General features: G+C 42.0%; 1 protein-coding gene across 1 annotated transcript; it reads left to right on the forward strand.

Moving 5' to 3' along the window:
- The first annotated feature begins 592 nt into the window (after positions 1 to 592).
- On the forward strand, positions 593 to 21636 carry IL12RB2 (interleukin 12 receptor subunit beta 2). The gene is given in 17 exon segments (XM_026037173.1): positions 593 to 769; positions 2732 to 2828; positions 3787 to 4110; positions 4981 to 5095; positions 6697 to 6875; positions 7066 to 7205; positions 7929 to 8073; positions 10641 to 10720; positions 15020 to 15236; positions 16055 to 16255; positions 17144 to 17245; positions 17325 to 17480; positions 18671 to 18808; positions 19477 to 19564; positions 20231 to 20330; positions 20669 to 21164; positions 21167 to 21636. Coding segments are annotated over 16 exon segments (3009 nt in total). The 5' UTR covers positions 593 to 769; positions 2732 to 2770.
- The last annotated feature ends 1413 nt before the right edge of the window (positions 21637 to 23049 follow it).

Raw genomic sequence — 23049 nt, forward strand, 5'->3', positions numbered from 1 at the left:
GTATCCCAGCGTTGGGCTGTCTGTGTGTCATGTGTACAGGGGTGTCTATGTGTTGGGGTGTCCGTGTACAGGGGGTCTGTGTGTCGGGGGTCGGTGCGAGCCTCTCTGTGCAGTGTCCCGTGTCCCCGCGGGGCAGTGTGTGGGTGGGCAGGCAGGTGTCCACGCCCGGGGTGGACCCGGCTGCGAGGCCGGCTGTGCACGAGCTCTGTCCGTCCTGCGCGGGCCGCGGCGGCGCGGGGCGGCGCGGGACCGCACGGGACGGGCAGCGCCGGTGCCGGTGCCGCCGCCGCGCTCATGCCGCGGCTCCGGTGAGTGTCGCGGCGGGGGAACGGCCGGGCAGAGCGGCGGCCGCGGTGGCTCCGCGGCCCTCGCTGACCCCCGCGCGGCCGTTAGGGCGGCCGTTACCCCCGCGCGTGGCCGTTGCGCGCCTGAGGCGGCGCCCGTTAAGGTGGGCGCGCGGCCGCTGCCGTGACGTGGCGGCCGTTAGGGAGGCCGGGGAGGCGCGTGCGGCGCCCGTGACGCGCGCGAGGCGGCGCCCGTGACTCGCGCGCGGCGGCCGTTAACTTGAACGGGGYGACCGTTAACGTGCGCGCGGCGGCCGTTAACCTGAACGGGGTGACCGTTAACGTGCGCGCGACGGCCGTTAACTTGAACGGGGCGGCCGTTAACGTGTGCGCGGTGGCCGTTGACCTGCACGCGGCGACCGTTAACTTGAACGCGACGGCCGTTACCTGCGCGAGTGCTGGCTCCTCTTGTCGACCCTTAACGGGTAAGCAGACGGTGCCGGTTATTTGAGGAGACGCTATTTTGGTGTCTAGATTCAAGCAGGATGGGGGGTATGGTTTTGCCGCCACAAAGCAAGCCCTAAGGCTGTTTTTCAGTTCTGGGCAATTTCGGTTTATTGGAAGGCAGAGCATTTACTCGAAGCCCTTTGGTGCTGCGATTGCTCATGTTCACGGTTACTAATCACCTCCCGTTCAGGGCTGTGCGGAGAGGAGCTGCTGCACCAGCCCTTGAAATTCCCCTCTGAACAACGCGGGCGTAAAAATAGAAAGCAAGGTGGCTTAGCTGTATTTTGGAAAATCTTACATATTTCACTGTTGCATCAGCTGTTAGTTCATTTTCTTAAAAATATGGAACCGGTCCCATCTTGTATCCTCATGGGCATGACCCCTCGCCAAATCACCTGAAATGCAGTCACAATTTAAAGCTTTGCTTTAAAAATGGATGCATTTTTTGTCATCTTAACAGGTCAGAAACTACAGAAAGTCCWGGTTCATATTATTTTTCTCTAAAATACCTGGTATACATCCCTGCTTCTGTAGTCCTGCAGCAAGAGGATGTAAAGGAAATATAATTGTTAATGTAGGTTGTGAAATGTTTTGGAAAAATACTGAGCTTAGTTCTGGCTGACCTTGATATATGGAATAACTTAAGTAAAATACTTGTTTAGAATATGTTCCAGTACTGAAGTGTTAGCTTTATATAGTAAGGCTAGACATGACACAGCTATGCATTTGATTTTGAAACTATCTTGTAGACCTAAAAACATTTCTAAAGCCCTTTTTTGTTGCTCTTTTGTTGTTGTCAATGTGCTTATTACATGTGTCTGCAGATTTTTAGTAAGGGTAGAATTTAATTAATATTCATCAATAAATGGTGTGTGATACCTTTCATTTCAGAAAGTAGTCCAAAGAAACGGTGAGATTATTCATTCCCAAAGTCTTATGCCATGTTTTTTTCAGCTCTGGGAATACTGAGGCCGTATTAGTCACCTGGAATGAATTCGTTTGGCTTTTGGTGTCCTTCTAAAACCCCTTTCACACAGAGCAGTGGGCAAGGGTCCTCGTGGGGCATGCAGGCAGGATGCAGCGGTAACCATCGCACGTGCTGCTACGTTCACATGAGGGTCTTTTTGCCCTGTGTGCCCACGTGGTTTCTCCTAAGTGATGACAGGTTTGTCCCTGCTTCTCTAACCTGGTATTTCCCCCATTCTCCTGCCCTAGGGAGATGCAGAATCTCCCATCAAGAGGTGAGATGAGTATCCCAGGTTGACTCTAGCAGCCCCAGGACATTGCACCCGGTCTCTTACCCTTCCTTTGTACCTTTTCTTCCTGTCTCTGGTTCCCCCATGAAACAGCTCTGTGGAGACCACAACATTTGCCTTGCTGTGACAGGGAAGGAAGCAGTTGGCACATGGGACTGTACAGCAGCCYGGAGGCGATGTGTGCCAAGCGTGGGGGGTTGGCTGGTGAGAGCTAAAAGTTCTGCCAAACTTTAGCTGTTACACAGCTGCGAGGAGCTGAGGAAGCTCACCTTTAAATGTGGGATTCTCACCGCTTCTGTGCAAACCTGCGAGGCAAGAGGTGTAAGAGCAGGCATGAATGCAGAAAATCTTCATTCCTTTGCACTTGAGGCACTCATGGTCTGTCCCTGTTCTTCTCAATTCTCAGACTGCAGGGGGAGGGAAGAGAGCAGGTGATGTCTGTTTCTAGAGTAYGTAGTTTTAAAGTGCACATAATGCCACGTTCTTCTAGCTGCTGTGCCTGTCTGTAGGGATAACCAACCTAAAAATCAGCTGTTGCTTAGCCCCATGTGTTAGGAGTCAYGATTTAGCAGGGTCACCAGGCAAAATTAATTAGAAAGGATTCATGAAATAAATGTGCTGGATTTTCTGGAGYTGTAGAATAGTAGAGTACAAATACATTAAAATTATTTTTCTGCTTTTTAGGGACTGGTAAAAGGCATTCATTCCCCTTAAGAGATCAAAATGTTATTTGCATGGGTTGTGCCTTCAGCAGTTTGGTTTTTGGTGAGCTTCACAGCAGGTAAAGATTTCTCTTTTTTTCTGCATAGAAATTATCACTTAAAAGAAGCACTCAGGTCAGGAATTTTTCTTTAAACTCCTATGTGGTGCGCGAGCAAGCATCTTAATGGAGAAAGCAATATTGCATTCTCGGTTAGGTTTATGTTACAAATCCTTTAAGAACTGATCGATCCAGTGCTGCTGCTGAGTGACTTCCCATTGTTCATGACAATGTATCTTGTTATTTATATCTATTTGTGACAGAAATGGTAGAAAAGACAAGTCTACTCAGGCACTGGCAGCTCTTTTGCCATTTATGCATTTCATAAACATGTACCCTGCAAATCAGTTCCATTTGTGTATTTAAGGTAGTATATAGCAATTAATGGTTAATAAGTTGTTGGTTTTTAATTCAAAGTAGAAGCATGCAGCTAGTTACAGGAGCAAACATGTCTGTGGTAAATTCTCACAGAGATTTTTCAAAACACCGAAGTAAATAGAAATGTTGCTCCATCATTTTGCTTTACCTACAGCATAGGTGTCTCTGAGCCAGTGTACACTGTGTTCAGTACTGCCTGTCCAGCCTTTTATGTGCTCTGGAACTTTGAGAATAAACTATACAAGAGGAAGTCCAGTGAAATCAAAGAAAATCTGACTTTTTCTCTTCAACAGAGACGTGTCTGCCGCTGTTTTACTGAAATGCAGATAGCCCTGTGAACAAAAGCAAAGTATAAGTTCTTCTGGCAGATTTTTGCCTTACATTGTACTTTTTCTGTGTGATGACTGGTGCTAGATTTTGTTTTCTAATCTCTGTTTAATCAAGCCAGTGAAGATTGTGGCAAAGCGGTATATTATGAGTAACAGTGCAGAGACAGGAATTCTTAAATTATAAATTTGGGAAGTCTGTCTTCACAGCGCAGCATATGCTACAAGATAAATGATATATTCTTTTAAAAGTTTGTTTTCCCTTCTTGTTATAGAAGCGTGTGTTAAAAGAAACATGACTGCAAACAAACCCCATGGCATTGCAGAAGTATGCGATAAAGGAAACATGACTGCTAACACTGCTTCTCACATCCAGACTGGAACAAATATTACCCTCTCATGCCAATTAAAGCAACCAAAACRGGAAAAGCAATGCAAGACAGCTATTTTCTTTAACAGTTCTGAACTAAGTAGCAATTATGGCAGTTCGATAAGCACCAGTTTTCTAGTCCGTACGTATGGCAAACTCACGTTTACCTGCAAAGTAGTTTGTGAACACAGGAAAAACCTCATCTGTGGAATTGACATAGAGTCTGGAAGTAAGGACAGTTTCGTTATTCTCTATTCTTATTTATTTTCTTTGGTACTTTTGCAACGTACATTAGAAATCAATAATGGGTGGCCTTTTTCAAAATGGTGCTGTGTTTATTGGCTCTTTTTTTTTTTTTTTTTAGGGTATTGCAGGCTGAAACTGTGCAGCACTGCAGAGGGTCTCCCCTGATTCCCAGCCCCTCACACGGATGGTCAGGATGATCCGTATTTGCATCTTTTCCTTCTTTTGAGGGAAACTACATACAACTGTCCCTCTGCACCCGCTGTATAGTTGGATGGTGATCCAACCTTTGAAATTTATATGGAAATGTATACACAGTGATGATGCTTGTGTTATCCAACTGGCTCCACAGGAGCAAGTGAGAGCAGGAGTCCAAGTCATAGAAAAATGGAAAGATGTTAAACAGAACCACTTGTTGGAGCAGATACAAGACTGACTGTCTCCTGTGCTCCCCTTGAAACCCACATCTCCAGTCCCCAGGGAACTTGCGAGAAGGAGTCTAAAGGGGATCTCAGGTTTTCTTCTAGAAGCTGCTCCAGCTGCTATCAGTGGAAGATAGGTTTCTCTTTTAAAAAAAATAATCTTTTGTTGCTTCAAGCAGAACTTGTGGCGTCCAGTCGTGACAGCCTTTAAGTAATTTTATTCATTTGATCAGCCTTGTTAAGTGTCTGAGGTTTTGCACAAGAGTTACAGGTCTCAACGGATTGCGGAGATCAAAGACTCAACCATTTTTGCATATGTAAATTGTCAGCTGCAATTTTTTGCTTGTGTATGAACTCTTCAAAGAAAGACTGGCATTTGTTAATATTTCTCACACTGGTATTTTTAAAAAGGACATTGACGATCTCTGTTTAAGATCCTCCAGATCAACCAAAAAATGTATCGTGTATACAGTATGGGACAGATAGTAATCTTACCTGCACCTGGAGTAAAGGAAGATTAACATTTATCAAAACTACATATAAAATAATGTAAGTAACATATGGATATAAGTTTTTAATATTTATAATTGTATCTTAGAGGTTTTTTTAACTACTGTTTATTACAGATTTTCTTTCTTTTTATCAAAGCACACAAAAGATTCAGTAAGTTATGAATAAACCAGTCCAAAGCTCTCATGATCACAAAGGCCAGTTATAGCTTTAAAGAGGCATTTTTATTTACATTTGTATATGCTGTACAACAGTAATTCAATTATTTCTGGGTTAAGCAGTTAAAGAGTATATACTGAGACACATCTCCCTTTTTGAAAACAGATGTTTAATATTGGAACTTGTCTTAAGATGTCTGGTTAAACCTGATGCTTTCCCTGTGGTGWATTTTCCATTGAGTTATTCTGTGACTAGCAATACCTCCACCAGGAAGTCTAGAATGTGAGCTTGTCTCTTTGGCTCTGATTTTAGCTAAGGAGATGGAGAAGGACCACTGCTTGGAAATGCGTTAGTGTCAGTTTTGTTCAGGAACCAAGGGTGGTTCCTGACCCCCTGTGAAGACCACAGCAAACAATGAGGAAGGAGCCTCTTTTAGTTAGCCTCTTGGGATATCTTTTAATGAGAAGAGTAATTTAGGGAATCATTGCATTGAAGATGTCAGGAACTCTGCCAACAGCAACAGAAAAAAAACCTACTCAAGCAAACATATACATGGAATTAATTCATTTTGGTATTTGAAAACAGCTAGGTAGATCGAACTTATTTCCATTTTTTGAGAGGTTTCTTAGGCAGACTATTCATTTTGCTAGGCTCATTATTGCCTGTTTCCATGGACCAAAGAAGTAGCAGTGATCTTAGTATTCGTACAAAACGGTCACTGCTCTTTAATCAGAAGGAGAATATAAAGTTAAATTGCAGAAGAGTAGGAAAGTATGTGGATAATGAGTAAGGATACAGAGATATACAGCAGGACTTGCTGGTGAATTATTAAGTATTTAACAAAATATAATCTTATCTGATTTAAGCAGAAAGATCAGAAAGGCTAAATAAGTTATCCAATGCAATGRGATGAATGATAGATTGAAATAAAAGTCATGTTTGAAGTCAAGCCATCTGACTCTTAGATTACAGATGCATTAAATAKTTAGACTACTGACTACTGTATGTAAATAAGACCATAACCATCCCAGGTTCTTGGATGCCAACATCTATGCTCAGTTATGAAGAAATACCAGGTWACTGCTATATTGTGAAAAAAAGCATACTCCTATATTTGCAGCTTAATGGAAATCCAGAAGTATTCATTTTGTCTGCAGTTAAAATCAAAAACACCTTGCTGTCAGTTTAGCATAGAGGTGTATTTATTATAAACATAGTACTTCAGCTATTTTGAAAGTACTTACTTGAGCACAAAATGTRTATTTTCCATCTCAATTTGAAGGGGGAAATGACCTCATTTTCAATAGAATGGTCCTTCACTTGAMAGGCAATTTTCTTACAAGCTGTTGGAAGAGTCACAGTCTCAACAAATACAAACAAACAAACGTAGTTTTATGGGAATCAGATGCCCCTGCATCTGGGGAATCTGGCTTTCACAATGCATGGAAAAGTATTAACCAAGAATTTTCCTTCTATTCTAGGCTATCAAATGGGACTGATATGTTATGTTTTTCAGAAGAAAATGTCACTAATAAATCTGGCTTGCTGGTTCTGAACATAAATATGAATTTTAACTCCACGTACACAGTTGTGGTTGCTGCCTCCAATGAACTAGGAAAAGCTTTTTCACAGCCATTCGTGTTCATGTTAATAGACATAGGTAAATGCAATGCTTACCTCCTTTCAGTTAGTCCTAGGTGTTAAAGAGATGGAAACCATTTAATCACTATAATTTAAACCTGAAGTGCCTGATCTAATTAGCTTGTTTCTCTCATGTTCCATTTAATCCTACATTTCTAATTATGCCGCATGTCTAAGTGCTGTTTTCTTGTTTGTGTTTTTGCTGCCAGTGGAACCACATCCTCCCAATTTTTTAGTGAAATTTGAGAATTCTTCTGCAACAAACTGCACAGTTTTTTGGGGTGATGAAGCACAAGCTCGGCACTTTAAACTAAGATATCGTTCACTTAACAGTTCCATGTGGAATATGGTAATTCTATTTTTTAAATAAATGAAATTGTGATCCTTGGAGGTTGCTAAATTTTAATACTGCCAGTACGAGTCCATTTTCTTTTTACTAGATTCAGTTTGTTCAAATTATCCTCTCTGTTCAGCAGCATCTCATAAGAAAAAAACTGTTAGTCAGAAACTCTCCCTTTGTTATAAACTGAGTGAAAGCAAAACCCTGACCATGTAAGGGGCCATGTGCATGAAGATTTTTCCTTATGTCAAATGATGGGTGATGCTCTGAAGAGCTTATGTTTGAAGCAGTCTCTTATTGAAATAAGATAATTTCTTCTAATTGTAGCTCAGGACTACAGGCATAGTTTCCACATGCTTGTGCCTTCTCTAGTGCCTATGTTTTTTTTTTTTAAAGGGTGAGAAAAGTTATGTAAACTTGTTATGTAAATATGATAAGTTACAAAGTTCTGAAAATATGTGAGCAGAAAATGTATTATCTTCATATAATTAAATGAAGGATTTTTCGCACAAAGAACTGCAAACCTAAGACTTGTTGTGATACAATTTGAGTTTGTAAAGTTGTTTTAGATTAGTTTCCTTTTTTTTTTTTCTTTCATTGACTCCTTTCTTAAGACCTGTCAGTTTCTTAATTTTGGCTTTGTAGGGGCATTMGTAGTTCAGCCTATCACTGTCTTCAATCTTTTTATTTCCTTGTGAGTTTATTGTTTTATGTCCTTTATCTACATTAAAGGTTGAAAGTTTAAACAGTGAAAAGTGCAATCTTTATGGTCTGGAGCCTTACACAGAGTACGAATTCCAGGTTAGTTGTAAAATTCACCCTGAGAGAGGTCTCTGGAGTAACTGGAGAACTCTTCAAACCCGGACCCCAGAAGCAGGTAATAAAATATGTGATCTGTTACACTAAGCCTGTATCTGAAGTTTACATAAAGAGTAGATTTTAACTAACAAATTCAGAATGCTAGTAGTTTTTTCTTCCTGGTTAGAACTATCCAAAAATCCCAGACCCAGAGCCAACAGGGAAGTAAAATTTCTTAATGATTAAAAAATATGTTCAGATTTCTTACTAAACTAAACAGGAATTTCAAGAATCTATTAAGGTAAGTCTGATGAATATATTCTTCTAACACTGTTAGAAGTTAGAGATTTTTTTTCTTATTGCCTGGAGCCATAGCAGCCTGCCACATTGCCATACATCTGCGAAGGCAGAGAAAGCCTGTGCATTTCAGCTGGGAAAAGAAAAATACTGTGTATCAGTTTGCATGTAAGCATTTTACTGAATTCCTCCACAGTCCCATACGTGAGTCTGGACAACTGCCTTGTGAACCTCTGCTGCTGGTGAAGCTCAAGCTGGGAAGTGCCCTCCTGTTTCTAGAGCTCACCAGGCAACTTGCTGAGAAGTCAAAKGAACTGGCCGGAAAACTGCCAGGGTTCTCTCGGTTCTGTTGCGGTTGACAAGTTATAACAAAACAGAATGGGTTTTGGCCAGTCATCTTTTTTCAAGTAGAAAAGCTTTTCAGACAGAATTCCCAAGCGTCTCCTTCCACAAAGCAGTGGAGATTTGTGTACTTTTAATAGAGCAAGACCTGGGCGCGTGTTCCAGAGACCAACTCCATCTCAGTCGAAGATGAGCACGTAGCATTCCTACCTCTTGGAATGCAGAGCAGATTCCAGGGAACACATAGCATGAACATGAGGACAATTAGAGCAGCCTGTGCCAGGGCTAATATTAGATGGCTCAGGTTTGCTGCAGGCTCGYGTGTCCGCTTGCCCAACCTCACACTGAGCTGCGTGAAGTCACGTGCTGCAAAACTTTCAATTCTTGTGAAAGAAGAAAGCTTCTCAGAAGTTTGTTTTAACACAGACGAGTTGGCTTTTTTGGCATCCCTTCCTTTCATCTCCTACTTGGCTTTCATCGTGCTCTTTTGTGAATTACTCTAAGATTTGCAGGCTCCTACTGTTATTACTCATGTTATTTACCACTACTGACAGCATCAGTTTCTGTAAGAAGCATTGATTGATACAGAAGGTGTGAACTTTTCCGTCCCTCCCCCATCTTCCTCTCAACAGTTTTCTTACCCTTTCCGATGCACTCTGGGTTGCTATGGTATTTGTGGTCATCACCCCTTTTCAGCCAGTGGTGCAAAGAATCCCTTCAGCTAATCAAGAAGTATTTTCTGCTCCCAAATTATAGGAGAGCAAGGTGAAGTTGCATAGGAAAAAATCTAGGTACATCACAGTTGATCTGCTTTAAATAGCTCCAGTTCTACACATGAGTTTGACCTTTAGCAAATTCAGGAATATACCTTTTAATAAGATAATTCTTTTCATGCTTCTGTAGACCTGACCTGCCACAAAACTTGCTCTATGCAAGCAGCGATGTAAAATGAGTGGGGGATTTTTTTTTTCCCTTGCGACTGATTTGTGTAATTCACATGTGAAATGAACCCTAAAAGCTGGGTTGGAATGCAAGGGATGCASTCTGAGCATCTTTTTTTCTCTTTCTTTGTCCTTTTTCTTTTCTTTCTCTCTCTCCCCCGGTGACTATATTTAGGTTTTATTTTTAACGTGGGTCCTACTTTTTATTTTCTATTGCAGTCATTATTTTGCAGTTGATAAAGGAGAAAATTTTTCATGTTGCTGGTGTTCAGGCATTAAATTTAGCACACAGCAGACAGTCCTTGTCCCTTTCTAGTCAGGACTGGGCAATGATGAACTGTTTAGRTTATTAGTAACCTAATTATTATGTGCATTTGGTGAGTTTGTTTTGCTCGGGGACCTTGAGGAGCCAAACTTTATTATCTTCTGTCACACTGACATTCTTTATATGTCTCTATCTGATTCTGAAAGCTTTGAGCACGTTTTTCACTAGTTTTTGCAGTCCAAAGTTCACTTTTATGTTATTTTGGAAGATTTATTCAAAACTGAAGGGCTCAATCAATTTCAAATAGTCTAAATATATTAGGGCTTTTCAAGGAGCATCGTCCTTTAACTGGCAGCGCCCCCATCCTCCCCCTCCCCTCCCCTGCACTAAGGTCCCTAATTAGCTCAAATTTTGCACAAAGTTTGGAGTTAATCTTCCACTTGGGTTTATAGGCTTCCCTGTAAACCATTCTGATTACTTAGTGCAGAATAAAGTCAATGACAGAGTATAATCCTGTCTTATTCTTCTGCTTTGTTCTCTTTGTGATTACCTGGTTATATAGGCAATCATCAAAGAGCTGAAAATTAACCATAATAGAACATATGGACTTAAAATAAAAATACATCAACAACAAGAAAGTAAAGACTGTAGTCTTTAGTCTGCACATTACACTGTTTCAGAGACATTTTAAATGTCAATTGTCTCAGGATTTTTACCCCTTTACCTTATTCAATATTGTGATAATTTGTTTCCTAGAAAAGTCTTAATTCTGCTTCTTGATTTTCCTTTTTTTTCAACCAGTGCCTGCCCAGCTCTCAGATGTTTGGTACAAAAAGCAGGATATGAACTCTCAAGTGCAGAACATTTCTCTTTTTTGGAAGGTAAGTTGTTTAAGTAAAATCTAAGCAAATGCTTGTGTTGAGCAAGTTTAGAGGGGGAACCATATTTCATGTGTTTATAGTAAAGCACATAAACCAAAGACGGCACAGGCTATTACCACTGTTTTGTCCTGTGATACGGAAGAAACCAAAGACTTTCCTCACTGTGCTAAATTCATCAGGCCTTTCTTCTGCAGAGGTTCCCTTTAAACTGTCCCTGAGCTTTCTGTCATCCTGGAAGTATGACATGCTCCCAGCTTATCTTTTTAATGAATGGAGATTACATGTGGTAGACAAAGTGGAAGTGACACAGAGTTGCCATTTTTTTTTCCTCAAAAATGTGGATTCCTCTCCCATTTTCTGCACCCTGACCTGATGATATATATAAAGGCACAGATAACAGCTTTTCAATCTTTTAAAATTTCTTTCCAATTAATAGCTCTCCCTTCTCATTCATTGATTTTCAATTTCATTTTCGATTTCAATTAAAGCTACATCTTTTCTCCRCAACAGTGAGCACCAGATTATAAGTAAAAACTTTAAAAATCTTCAGCAATTCTTACGTTCTTAGSAGCGGTTGCCATAGAGAAACACTAGCAGGACTGCAAATACAGGAAGGAAGGGGACAACRTGCCCTCTCTTCTCCAAGTGCACGCAGCTTCTGAGTGTGCTCTTGACATAATCTGTGAGGGTTTGTTCTTGCATGAAGATCCATGAGCAATGAAGAACAGGGGAGTAGAAGAGGTGATTTGTTGTAAAAGCCCTTAAAGGTGACGGACCAAACCCCGGAAAACAGTTAATAGCTGCATACGCTTTGGGCAGCTGTTACTGTTCTGTCCATGTTTCTGCTTTATTAATGATCCATTAAATCCCTCGTCATAACTCGGTACCAGGAAGAATTTGTTTTTCTGCACTGGTAGTGGGCAAGCCTCATGCAAAGCTCAGTGTGGGGCATAATAAAGCTGCAGCTCTGAAACTGGACCAAGCTGGAGCAACTGTTTGTACACAAAAGCGGCAGGAAAACAGGTTGTGTTTGGGTCTGCTGTGCAGAGCCTCCTGAAAGGTAATCTCCAAGACCTTGTACTGAGTTGGTGGTGCCCCACATGGAAAGGAGCTTCAAAAGAATTCGTCTTTAAATCCAGTTAAACTGTAGATGAAAAATTGTGCCTTATTATACAATTTAGAGGAATAGGCTTATGATAACTTCCACAAAGAAAGCRTGTCTTTAGGCAGTGAAGAGCTATAAGTGACATCCTTGTACTCACAATTCTGAACTCAGGTATAGCAGTAACAGATTGGAGTCATGGCAGAGGGAAGCAAGACARCCACCAATAAATAAAAATGTGTCCTCTTGCTTGGGATGCAGAAGGATGCTCCTTGTTGCATCCTTTCTGGGGAACTGATACAGGCAGCCAGTGTCATGCTAGGTGCCAGCAGAGTGTCACTGTTACTACAGTCCAGCACACAGAGGCCAGGATTTTAGAGGGATCTTCCCACCGTGGGTTGTTACAATGTCTTTTTTGTTGTTTTGTTTTACAAAATGAACTTTTTGTTTTGTTTTGTTTTACAAAATGAACATTTTTTTTTTACTTTTTTAATAAGAAAAGATAATTACCTTTGATTTCTTTTTTTCTGTCTCTAGTTAACCTCTTTATCTTTTCTCCACAACACCTAGCCCTGGAGTATAAGCGAAAGCAGAAATCACCAGTTGTGGCTTTAAGATGTAAAACTTGCRATAGCGAATTGATAGCACTTTCTTTATCTTACCAGACTTCCTGTGGTGTCATTCATAAAATGGTTATGACATTTTAAAGTTTTTATAACAGGTACAAAGCAAAAGATATAGACTTAGTATAATGTAAAAGTATTATATATTTTGTATTTTCACATCAATTTTTAAAAAAGTACAAAATAAAAGCCCTATTGCCAAATTAGTTTCAGCATAGTTTCAGAAGATTTTTTCAAGTGTTGTTTTGTCCTAAGAAGTCACTAAGAAAGTAGTTGAAAAACTGCAAAGATTTTACTCTTTTTAAAAGTGTTTTTCCCACTTTTTAACTTTTTATTTATTTATTATTGAAAAAAGAACAGCCGAACAAACTCTCTGCACAAAGGAAACTGAAACCAGTAGCACAAAGTGTGCTTTAAGGTGCCCAGAGTGGAAAAACAGCTGTAGGTGTTACCTGAAACCGAGTAGATTAAGAGTTTTCCGAGAGAAGTGTATTGTAACTTCCAAAATTTAAACAGTTTCTTATCTCATTTTTTGTTACTAATTTGAATGTTRTCAGAATCAAAACTTGTTCATTTTCACAAATCCAGTTGTACAATTAATACTTTTTTTTTGCCCCTTGAGAAAAGTATGATTGAACCCAAGGAGAAAAGGAGCATGTTTCAGTGTCACCAGCTACGTTGCTGGTTAGGAGATGAACAATTCAGCAACAGAAGAGTTTCAATAAATTGAACAGGAAAATAAATGAGAATTAAAAAGAAAGATATGTAACCTTAAAGGAGAATCTCAGGTAATGTGTGTTCTTATCACTTCCATCAGGAAGTATATCAGTTACAAATTTTGCTTGCACGTGATCTAAAACAGCAACCAGATCTGAAGATATCCAGCATTACACAGATACAGGTGCTAACAAATTTAACAAGGGAGAAATTCCAAGGGCCCCGCTTGGACCTTGGATGGAGGTTCAGCCGTCAAACACAGGACGTCTGGCACGGGACACAGCTCGAGGTGTGTGCAGGGAGGCATTGGGTAGCACTGTTACATGAGGCCCTGGAGAGGACAGGAGTGCGTGAGGGGCTAACGGCTCCCCTGAGCAGAGATGGGGTGGGAAAGGCTGGGGCTTGGGGACACGGACGACCCAGAGAGGAGCAGCTGGGGATCTACTGTCAGGATGGAAAATGGAGAGCACAGGCAACAGGGTCTGCAAAGGGAGAAACTGCAGCCAAGAGTCAAAATCTTCAGGAAAACAAAACCAAACAAAAGAACATGTTTTYAGTCATAAAAGTACTGTTTGTTTATGTAACAGCATTCTCCAGTGAGTACTAATGGGAAACTACCCTACATTTAAAGTGCATTGGCTGCAATTCAGTCACCTAATTTTTAGCTTAAAACAATCAATATAGTTCTGAAAAGCAGACTCAAGAAGTGAGGACACAGTTCCTATAGCACTGCTGTGTTTCCTCCAGCTGGGCACTGCTGTGTTCCCTTTTCCAGAAGGGAAAAAAAGTAAAAACTGATAATTYGTTACCAAAGAACATTAGTTGGTATGTGTTATCTTCCAGCAAGTAACATTGCCTCTATCAATAGCTTCTTTATTATTAGACCAAAAAAAAAAAAGAAAAGGAAGAAAAAAAAATGCCTTCAAGTGGAAGTTGTTCACCTAAATCAGGCAGCTTGGGCACCTGCGTTAGGGCGATGCTTTGAACCCATCCTCTGCCAYGGTGCAGAAGGCTTGAGGAGTTCCAGGGGAACAGGTGTAGGCCCCTTTTGGAAGGGCTGGTAGTAATAGGGTGAGAGCATGCAGCAAGCCAAGGGCTCCTTCTGACCAACTGACTATGATCAGCAGCTTCGGGGAGAGAAGGAAGTGGGGGCTTGGACTAAACCCTTTCCTGGAAAGGAATTAAAATGTGTTGACTCAGTATTGCCAGGAAATGCCAAGTCTCCCAACACAGAAAGTCCTGAGGTTTGGGTCAGCATCAAGTTAATGAYTTTGTATGGAGAAAATTCCATGGGTATCATTTGTTGGGAATTGTACCTTGGATGGACAAACTGCAGTCTAAAGTGAGCATGTGCTTTTAAAAGCCAGGAGGGTTTATAGGTGTAATACAAAATCCCTTTTRTGGTAGTAAGCAAATGTATAAACAGATGAAATAGTTCACGACTACTCTGCTACCTAAATAAGCCAGTCACTTTGTTAGTGGCTGTGAAATGTCTTTTATTGCTTATTTTGCATTCACCACGTGTGTCTTCTGTAGTGAGCTGCACTGTGCACAGGCTGTTTTGTGTTCATTGTGCCGAGAGATGGCAAACCTCCTGCTAACAGCTACCCGGCAGTTTTCAGGAACCTAAACCAGCAACCTTGCCCCAGGGCTGAAATTTTTCAGGCTGGGTACTCTCAGGTCAATCAGTCAGTTGTCTACAATGCGTTCTTAATGTTTTCTTTTTGTCTTTCTTCCAGTCTTTGATCTTGGCAGTAGAATATATATATATATATATATATATGTAAGTTATATATATATATAAAAAAAGTTTTTATATGTAATATATATATGTATTTATACATGTTTTCTTTGCAGGCTTTAAGCAAGTCAGAAGCAAGAGGAAAAATCCTGCAGTACACAGTGACCTTTGAAGCACTAAACCGCACTCCCAAAGCAATAGAAACCAATGTTACCGTGCAGACCAGTTACTCCAGAGTCACTCCAAAGATGGACTACAGCATAACCATCACTGCCCGTAACTCCAAGGGCAGCTCCCCTCCCGCCGCCCTTGTGACCAAGGTGACCGCGCAGGGTAAGGACGGTCGCCGGGCATGGCACTAGAAATAAAAGAGGGCAGGAATATTTCTCTGATGCAAGCAAGAGAGAGGGTGGAGGCAAAGGCTGAAGATGACGAGTGCTGGCGAGGGGGAACCGCAGCTCCATGAAGTTCAGCTGCCAGAAACTTGCACACCACGTTGCACGCCTGCAGCAGAATCAGTGAGCGTTAACTGAACTTGTCTGGCCACAGATGTCCTATGCTGACAGCCTAGCCAGCCACAGAAGAGTCTCCCAGTAACCAGACGGTGTGTTTAAAGATGAGTCTGCTAATTGTCCTGGAGTGACATAAGTCATAATAAAACACTTTCAGAACACATTGCTAAATATTGCTTAGCCAGTGCAGCATCAGACATCACTGAGATGCACTCACTCCTTCGAAGGCAGATGGCACAGCTCACACTGCACAGTGCATTGATTACATGAGTCCTTTGGGTAGGCAGCCTGCGTGGGGAAAGAGACTGATTCAGGAATGTAACGGGTACGTGATTATTTGTTTGGAGGGAGTCAGATGAGAACTGCACTGGGCAGTTCTGTGGGCACAGTGCAATTTCCTCCAAACTGGAGAAAACTCAGTAAATACTACTACTAMTAATAATAAAAGATTGTTTTAAAAGTTTAAAAGTTGTTTTATATATGTAAAAAAAAAGTATATAAATTATATTATAAATTTATATATAGAAAACAACTAATAACRCCTTATACTCACGTATAACATGTCAAGTAAAGGACATGTCAGGCAAGTTTGTACTGATGGGGTATTTTGTTGCTTGGTTATTCTTGCTGCCTTTTAAGATTTACCTTCTCCACGGAATGTCTCTGCTATCGCAATGGGAAACAACAGCATCTTAGTCATCTGGAAACCTCCCATTAAGTCTACAGCATTCCTCAATGGATACATAGTGGAGTGGATAGATATACATAGAAACAGGAGCCTGGAATCCCACCCAAACTGGATAAAACTTCTAGCATCCAACCTGTCTGCAGTAATATCAGGTAACTACAGCTTAGAAGTAGGAGATATATATATATATATATATATATATATATATATACACACATATATATATATATCTTTTTAGAAGCTTTTTTATAAGAGGTGGGTCAAATTCTGACTTTTATGAGATTAAAGCTGTTTTATGGGGCAGAAATTTGATTGTTGCAGTTCAGCAGTTGGTCACAAGTAAATTTTTTTTTAATCTGGTAAATAGAAAGTCTGTCTTTCATTCTCTATCCGTCCTCCCCAAAACCAAGCCCTCCCTAATGAAACAAAGCGGACAGATAAACCTCAGAGATCAAATGCTTAAGAGTTTTTCTGTTTTAACAGTTGTTGATGATTAATCTGAACCAGTACTGAGGTATCAGTGTTCTTCATACCAAATAGCCATAAAGTTATGATTAGGATGCAGGGAGCATTACCCTAGCTAGTCTCTCTGATGTTCTGTTCCACAGCTATGCCTATAGGGCTTTTAAATTCTTGCTCTTAAGCAAGCAGGGAAGGGRAAAAAAAATAAAAAACCTACTTATGACATCATTTTGTATTGTGCTTTGAAGAGGAGAAGAACAGGTTACTGTCCGTCTTCATAACCCACAGGGTACTTGGGAAGAGGATGCTCATAAGAATTATGAGGAAGAACTCAGGTGTCATTCTCTTGTGGCTTTTATGTTATCTTGTACAAAGCAAAATGCTGCATATCTTATCTTTGCTATTACACAAATTCTTACTTGCAAGAGTGACCCAGGATTTTCTCTGGATAATTTTTTTTTAACTTCTTTCTGAATTAAAAGAAGCTTCCCCTCAGCTCTAACTTGYTCTCATGAATAGCTTAGCCATGACTGTAAATACATTACAGATAACTATCCACTTTTAATCTCTTTTTTTAGAGCACATAAAAGATCATGTGTGCTATCACATTGCTGTATCTGCACTTTATCAGGACCGAGCTGGGGAAGTGGCATCAGTTAGGGGATACTCAAGAGAAAAAGGTAAATCATAGTCATTCTTTTAAATATTTTAAGACAGCTTAAATAGTTCGGCTTTAAAAGCTGGTCTTATGTTTTGTAGCACCATCAGTTGGGCCCCAGATGTACCCAACCCTGCAGACAAATGGCATTTTGGTTTCATGGGAAGAAATCCCTGCCAACCAACAAATGGGCTGCATTACAGAGTACAATATCTACCTCCAAAAACAAGACAGCAAGGCAGCTCCAGAGGTCTACAGTAGGTATCAGCTTAAAGGGATGTGTATGTGTCTTGTGTGGGTGGGAGAGGGAAGGGGAAGAAAGAGGATTCGTGAAGTTCTGTATAGACTAGGATTTAGAGCATTCTAAATTATCCTTAATCTCAAACATAAAGATTTCTCCACATTTTTTCCTTCCAATTATTTACTTAAATTATAACCAATACAGCCCTTTTTAATTACCAGCGCAGTAAAATAACAGGCTTTCTGAGAGCCATCTTCAGCAAATGCAGACATACTGCGAGATAGATCTGTCAGCTAGTATGCACCGCATTCCCATATGTGCATGTTTCACCCWGTGAGTCCTCTCTTATGACGTCCARATAGCTTCCACACTGATCATTTTTTCAAAATTTTATTCAGGAGTTTCGTAGCAGTTTTTAATAGATGGTTCATAGCTCCAACATACAATCCGCATTTTAGACTTGGACATTACCATAGTGAAAACACAGGATATCCAGKCATCTGTGTCTGTTCAATTCCATGCAATTGTTGAAGTCTCTCAACAAGCCAAATGGTTCGAAGTCTCCCTTGGCCTTTCTAATGATTCACTAAAGTAGCAAAGCAGCATTTACGTAAAGTAGAAGTCATTCCATGTTCCTTTCTTAATTGTTTTGGGGCCGTGGGGGGTCCCACAGTAGGGTGGGAACATGGGGAAGAAAAGGAAGGAAATGAAAGGCACTCCCATACATAAAATAAACCTAATAATAGGCTAGGAGAAGCCTAACAAAACAACAAAATCTCTCTTGCTTCTAAACAAGACATATTTATGACTTTATATGGCCTGGAAAAGAAAGTAAAAAGAGCAAATAGACAATTATTATGTAATGTTGTTTTATTGTAAAGAGGCTAGGTTTCAGCCCTGAAAGAAAAACACAGCCATATCAATAAATAAGGGCCTTTTCTTTCCGTTCCCCCGCCTCCATACATGTGTATGTTTTATTCCAATGTGTTAAAAAAAAAAAAAAAAATCCATGCTATGAGCTATTTAGGGGGAGACAGCCTATTGCTCCCTTATCTGGAGACTGAGATTTCACCGCTTTGTTCCTGACAGAGCTCCATTACAAAGTGAGGAGAGCAGCACCCTTTGGTATGCTGCAAGAGCGAGCGTGTTAAACACGCCAGGAGTGTGTGCTGGATGTTCCTCTGGTTCTCCCTCTCTTCCTTTCAGCCGTTCGCAACCTCACTGCCCGACGTTCATTTTACATCGCAAATCTACAAGCTGGCGAGAACTATTTTCTGTGGATGACAGCGTCAACTGCTGCTGGAGAGAGTCCCCGGGGAAACAGYGAGATCGTCTGCTTGGAAAGTACGGAAGCTGGGGAGAGGGCAAGGGGCCGGGGGCAAGGAGTCCTGCCCCTTGGCCCAGTGGAAACGCTTTATGTGCTACKCTTTAATTACTGCCGAACTCCAGTTTCAGCTGCTTCGAAAACATAATGTATCATTTTTTTGTCATCAAGCTCCCAATTTTCTGCCAAGAAAATATTAGCTGTATAGTTAAGAATGGTAGTTTAAGGCTAGCAGAATAGTTTTTCGCAGGCAGGGCTTACCTTTAACACAGCAAAACAAAACTGCTATCAATAGTTTCAACAACTTCAGTTTGAGCTGACCCCCATGCAGCTGGGGAAAAGCATTTGGTTTTCAGGCTCCAAGCTGTGCAAGTCCAGCTATTCATCTCCCCACTTGGAGCCCATCTTCTCTGAGTAACCATCTGAGAAACCTTCTCATGGACAGCAGGAGGAGGGGAGGGAGAGTACTAGAGAGGAGCAGCAATTGCCTATTGTAGGGGTTGGACTAAATATCACAGGCGATAATGTTAGAAATTCTTTAATAATAATAGTAATAATAATAATAATGTTTTGGTATGTTTTATGCTTGCAAACACTAGCCAAACCATGTCTGTAGGCCAGTTTGAACTAGCACCTTGCAAAGTTGGCTTAGTTACTAGAGATGAGCAGCAGGTGTTGTGGGTTTCAGGTGCTGGGGACTGGCTCAGCGTGGTGCTTGCCGGCTGCCTGCTCCTCCTCCCGGCCTGCGTGTGTGCGCTGCCTCCAGCACGGAAGGCGTGAGTAGCTGCGGGCTGCCCTCCCCTTCCAAACGCCGTGGGGAAGGGGCACCTGGCTTAGCGACTGTTTCAGGACATCTGAGGAAGAGGGAGGATTGGGCTGGAGAAAGGGTTCAAATTACATGAATAATAACACATATTGTGCTTGTAATATGTTTATATATTTCATGCCTATTAGGAAATTTGAAGTGGGACCCTAAATCCTGGCCACTAAACTGAAATAGAAGGTACCATCCTTGGGAACCCATTCCCCTGGGGAATGAAATTAAGGCCTAAGACCACGGCCTGCTGGTACTGATTTTTTGGAGTCAGTTCTGTCAAAAAGGCTTGAACTGAGTAAAACCTGGCAACACAAACGACCGGGCAGTGGAATAGTGTATGGCCTCAAAGCAGGCTAGTAGCCATAAGCACTAAAATTAATTAATTATTTTTAAAAAAGGAAGCAAATAGCTATATTGTCTAAGCAAAAACCTAGCCCCTTCAGCACATGTCCCTGGTAACCTCTGCAGGATGCCACGCAGCCCGAGTTTCTGCTGGTCCGAGCCAAGGCAGCCATAGTTGCCCAGGACTCTGTGGTGGTTAAATGCCCCAACAGCACAGTCCAGTTCACTCACACTTGCAGATACTGGCAATGGAATTCATGGTTTAATTATGTTTGATTTGCAGCTTACACTTGCTCCTTTCTGTCATCGCACCTCAGTGGTACGGCAAAGCTATTCCCAGCCCTGCCAATGCTTCATGGGCTAAGAACTACACATCTGTGAAGGTAAATTGCACTGTTTTTTCTTCTAATGCTACCACTCTCAAAAAAAAAAAAAATATATATATATATATATATATATCTCAAAGTTATGCAAGACAGTAATATCTCAATGCAGCATTTTCTGATAGTGGATAATGGCTGAATCTTTTAATCAAACTTTTATGTGAGATTGTGGTTACCTCTCAAGCAAATGAAATGCAAAAACAATACAGAGATTTTTCATTCTTGGCAATATTACATGTAATGCTGAAAGATATTTGCATTTTGAAGGGGGGGGGGAGTGTCAGAAGACACTCATTGCATAATTACTCATCACTGCTGCACGTGTACCCATATACCAGGGTGAGCTGAGTTTACCTCCCAGTCCGTTTCTCCCCAACGTGAGCAGCTTTGAAGAGCCTGAAATAACAGAAGTGGAGGAAACCTTCATGCAGCCAGACAGCCCCATTCTCCAGGACAAAGTGCCCCTCAGCAGGAGCCATAGCAGCGGAGGGCAGGGCTGGCACCTGGGAAGCAGCTTTGAGACCCAGGACGGGGAGTACGAGCCTCTCCCCAGCACGACCGATGGAGACGGTTATGAGCAGCAGCTCCCATACCTGTACAGGAAGATAGTAGCGGAGGTGACGGGGCAAATGCAAACCTCAGACTACCTGGCTAACCCCTCTCCAGAAGCTCCGGCCTCCCTGCCCTCGGCTGCACTGTCACCCGGCACAGCCACGTGCGAGGACTACAATCTCGACTGCAACCCAATCTCCATTTTCCCACCGACTGCATTGCTGACATCAGTATTTTCCTACGGAGGGAGACTCACGCTGGATACAGTAAAAATAAACCRCACTTCCTTCACGAGGTAGGGTGCCAGGGTGGTTTAACAGCCTGGCATGGTTTTTCGCACTTTAGCGAGGCACTGCAACACGTGTTTCAATGCAGCCAATACAGCACCTTGTACGTGATACCTCTTMCTGAAGTGACAGAACTCAGCGACCTTGCCAGCATTGTCTTTACAGAACAGGAGCTGTGTAACGCAGATCACACAGGCAGGACTGCGGGCAGCTCTGGTGCTAGCAGTGCTCGGGACCCGTCTCCTGCAGGGATCACAGCCACGGCGCCCCCCCCCCCGGCTTTGTCCCGACACAAGGGCTCGCCGCTGCCGGCCCCTTGCTCCGTGTCACGTCCAGGGCAGTGCGCCGTGGCAGCCACGCAAGCCTCAGCACTTGACCACAGCACGAGACCGGCTGCAGCCCGTTCCCCTGCTGCACACAGCAGGTTTGAGATGCAGCAATTGGAAATCTGCATTAACTGCTGCTAAATCTGTGTGCTGCAGCCCCAGCCGATACATTAGGGCTGAGCTGAAATGAATGCAAAGCGGTAACTGCGGCTTTCCGTAACCACACAGGTGCCCCGAGCCAACGTGGGCACCCAAGGGCGCGTAGCCCTTGGATGGGCAGCAGCCCTGAGCTGCTCCAGCTGAGGCTGCCCTTGTGGCTCGGGTGAGAAAGGCAGAAGGAATCTTGCCCAGAGCAAAGGGGCAGCACAGGCACACAGCGAGGCAAAGGGGCTGCTGAGGAGAATTGGAATCATTTATTGAAGTATTCCAACTGCAGAGTTGAAGCATCTGTTACACATTTAATGACTTTATTTGGTGTATGCATGTGTGTGTGTGTATAAATATATATATACACACACACACACACACACACACACACACACACATACATATATAAATAAAATCCTGGAAACACAGAATTTTTCCTGCTATTTTTCTCCAGTCAACTTCAGGCTCCATGCTGCAGCTTCCTGCAGAATAAAGTGCTGCTTTTAAAAATAAAGTACGTGCTTTGCCACGAGAGCTGAGGCAGTTCAGATTTTGACCTTACCTTGCATATTTCTTTACCTCCTTTTACTCAGGTTTGAGATTGTTGGTTTCCATCCAAGGCAGGTAACACAAGCCACAAAATGAGTGGCATAAGGCTGGTACTCAACACGTGTGACACTTCCATCTGAAACAATTCCGCTTAAAAGCTGTGCTCTAAATGCCCGAGGAAGTGGCCTTTAGGCACCTGCATATGTATTCTGTTAACGAATACTTGGAGCAGGAGACTGCTGCTTCAAAGCTGTAGCTTTTCCCACTGCATCTGACTTGGAAGAAAATAAAACAAAAACACTAACAGGAACGGTTGCATCAGAGAGACTTTTTTTTTTTGCTTGTTTTCCTCTAGTTTTTATTCCAGTCCAGCTGTGCTATCTTCTACAATAGCTCCATAAACTGACACTGGCYGCTCAAAGATGCAGTACAACAACGTTGTGGTTTTTCAGTTGAACATGCTGCCCTCTAGCAAGTGTGCAAACAGCTCAGGAGCTCGAGTTTTACACATACACCTGCATGGTGAAGCTGCCTCTGTAGCAGATGGCAATTATGAAAGCAGTTGTGTTTATTGGTTTTTAAGGTCCCGACCATTTGGTCTTAGGAAAGCAACATTTGAGTTCCCCACTCTGGCTTCTCTTATGCAGAGCAGACAATGAGGGAGGATGCTCACCGTGTTTCATTTCAATTAGCACAATAATGGACCACAAGTAACTAACCCAGCGCTTCTCAAACCTTAAATTGTCCAGAGTTCTGCTTCTCTTCATTGAAAACAAAATGAAATGATCAACAGCAATTTAGCTGCCATTAGATTGAGGATTGATTGATTCCTACCTAGGACAGTCGCCCACCTCTGGG

This window comes from Nothoprocta perdicaria, unplaced genomic scaffold (assembly GCF_003342845.1).
Source record: "Nothoprocta perdicaria isolate Ctin4 unplaced genomic scaffold, notPer1 scaffold_191, whole genome shotgun sequence".
Lineage (NCBI taxonomy): Eukaryota > Metazoa > Chordata > Aves > Tinamiformes > Tinamidae > Nothoprocta > Nothoprocta perdicaria.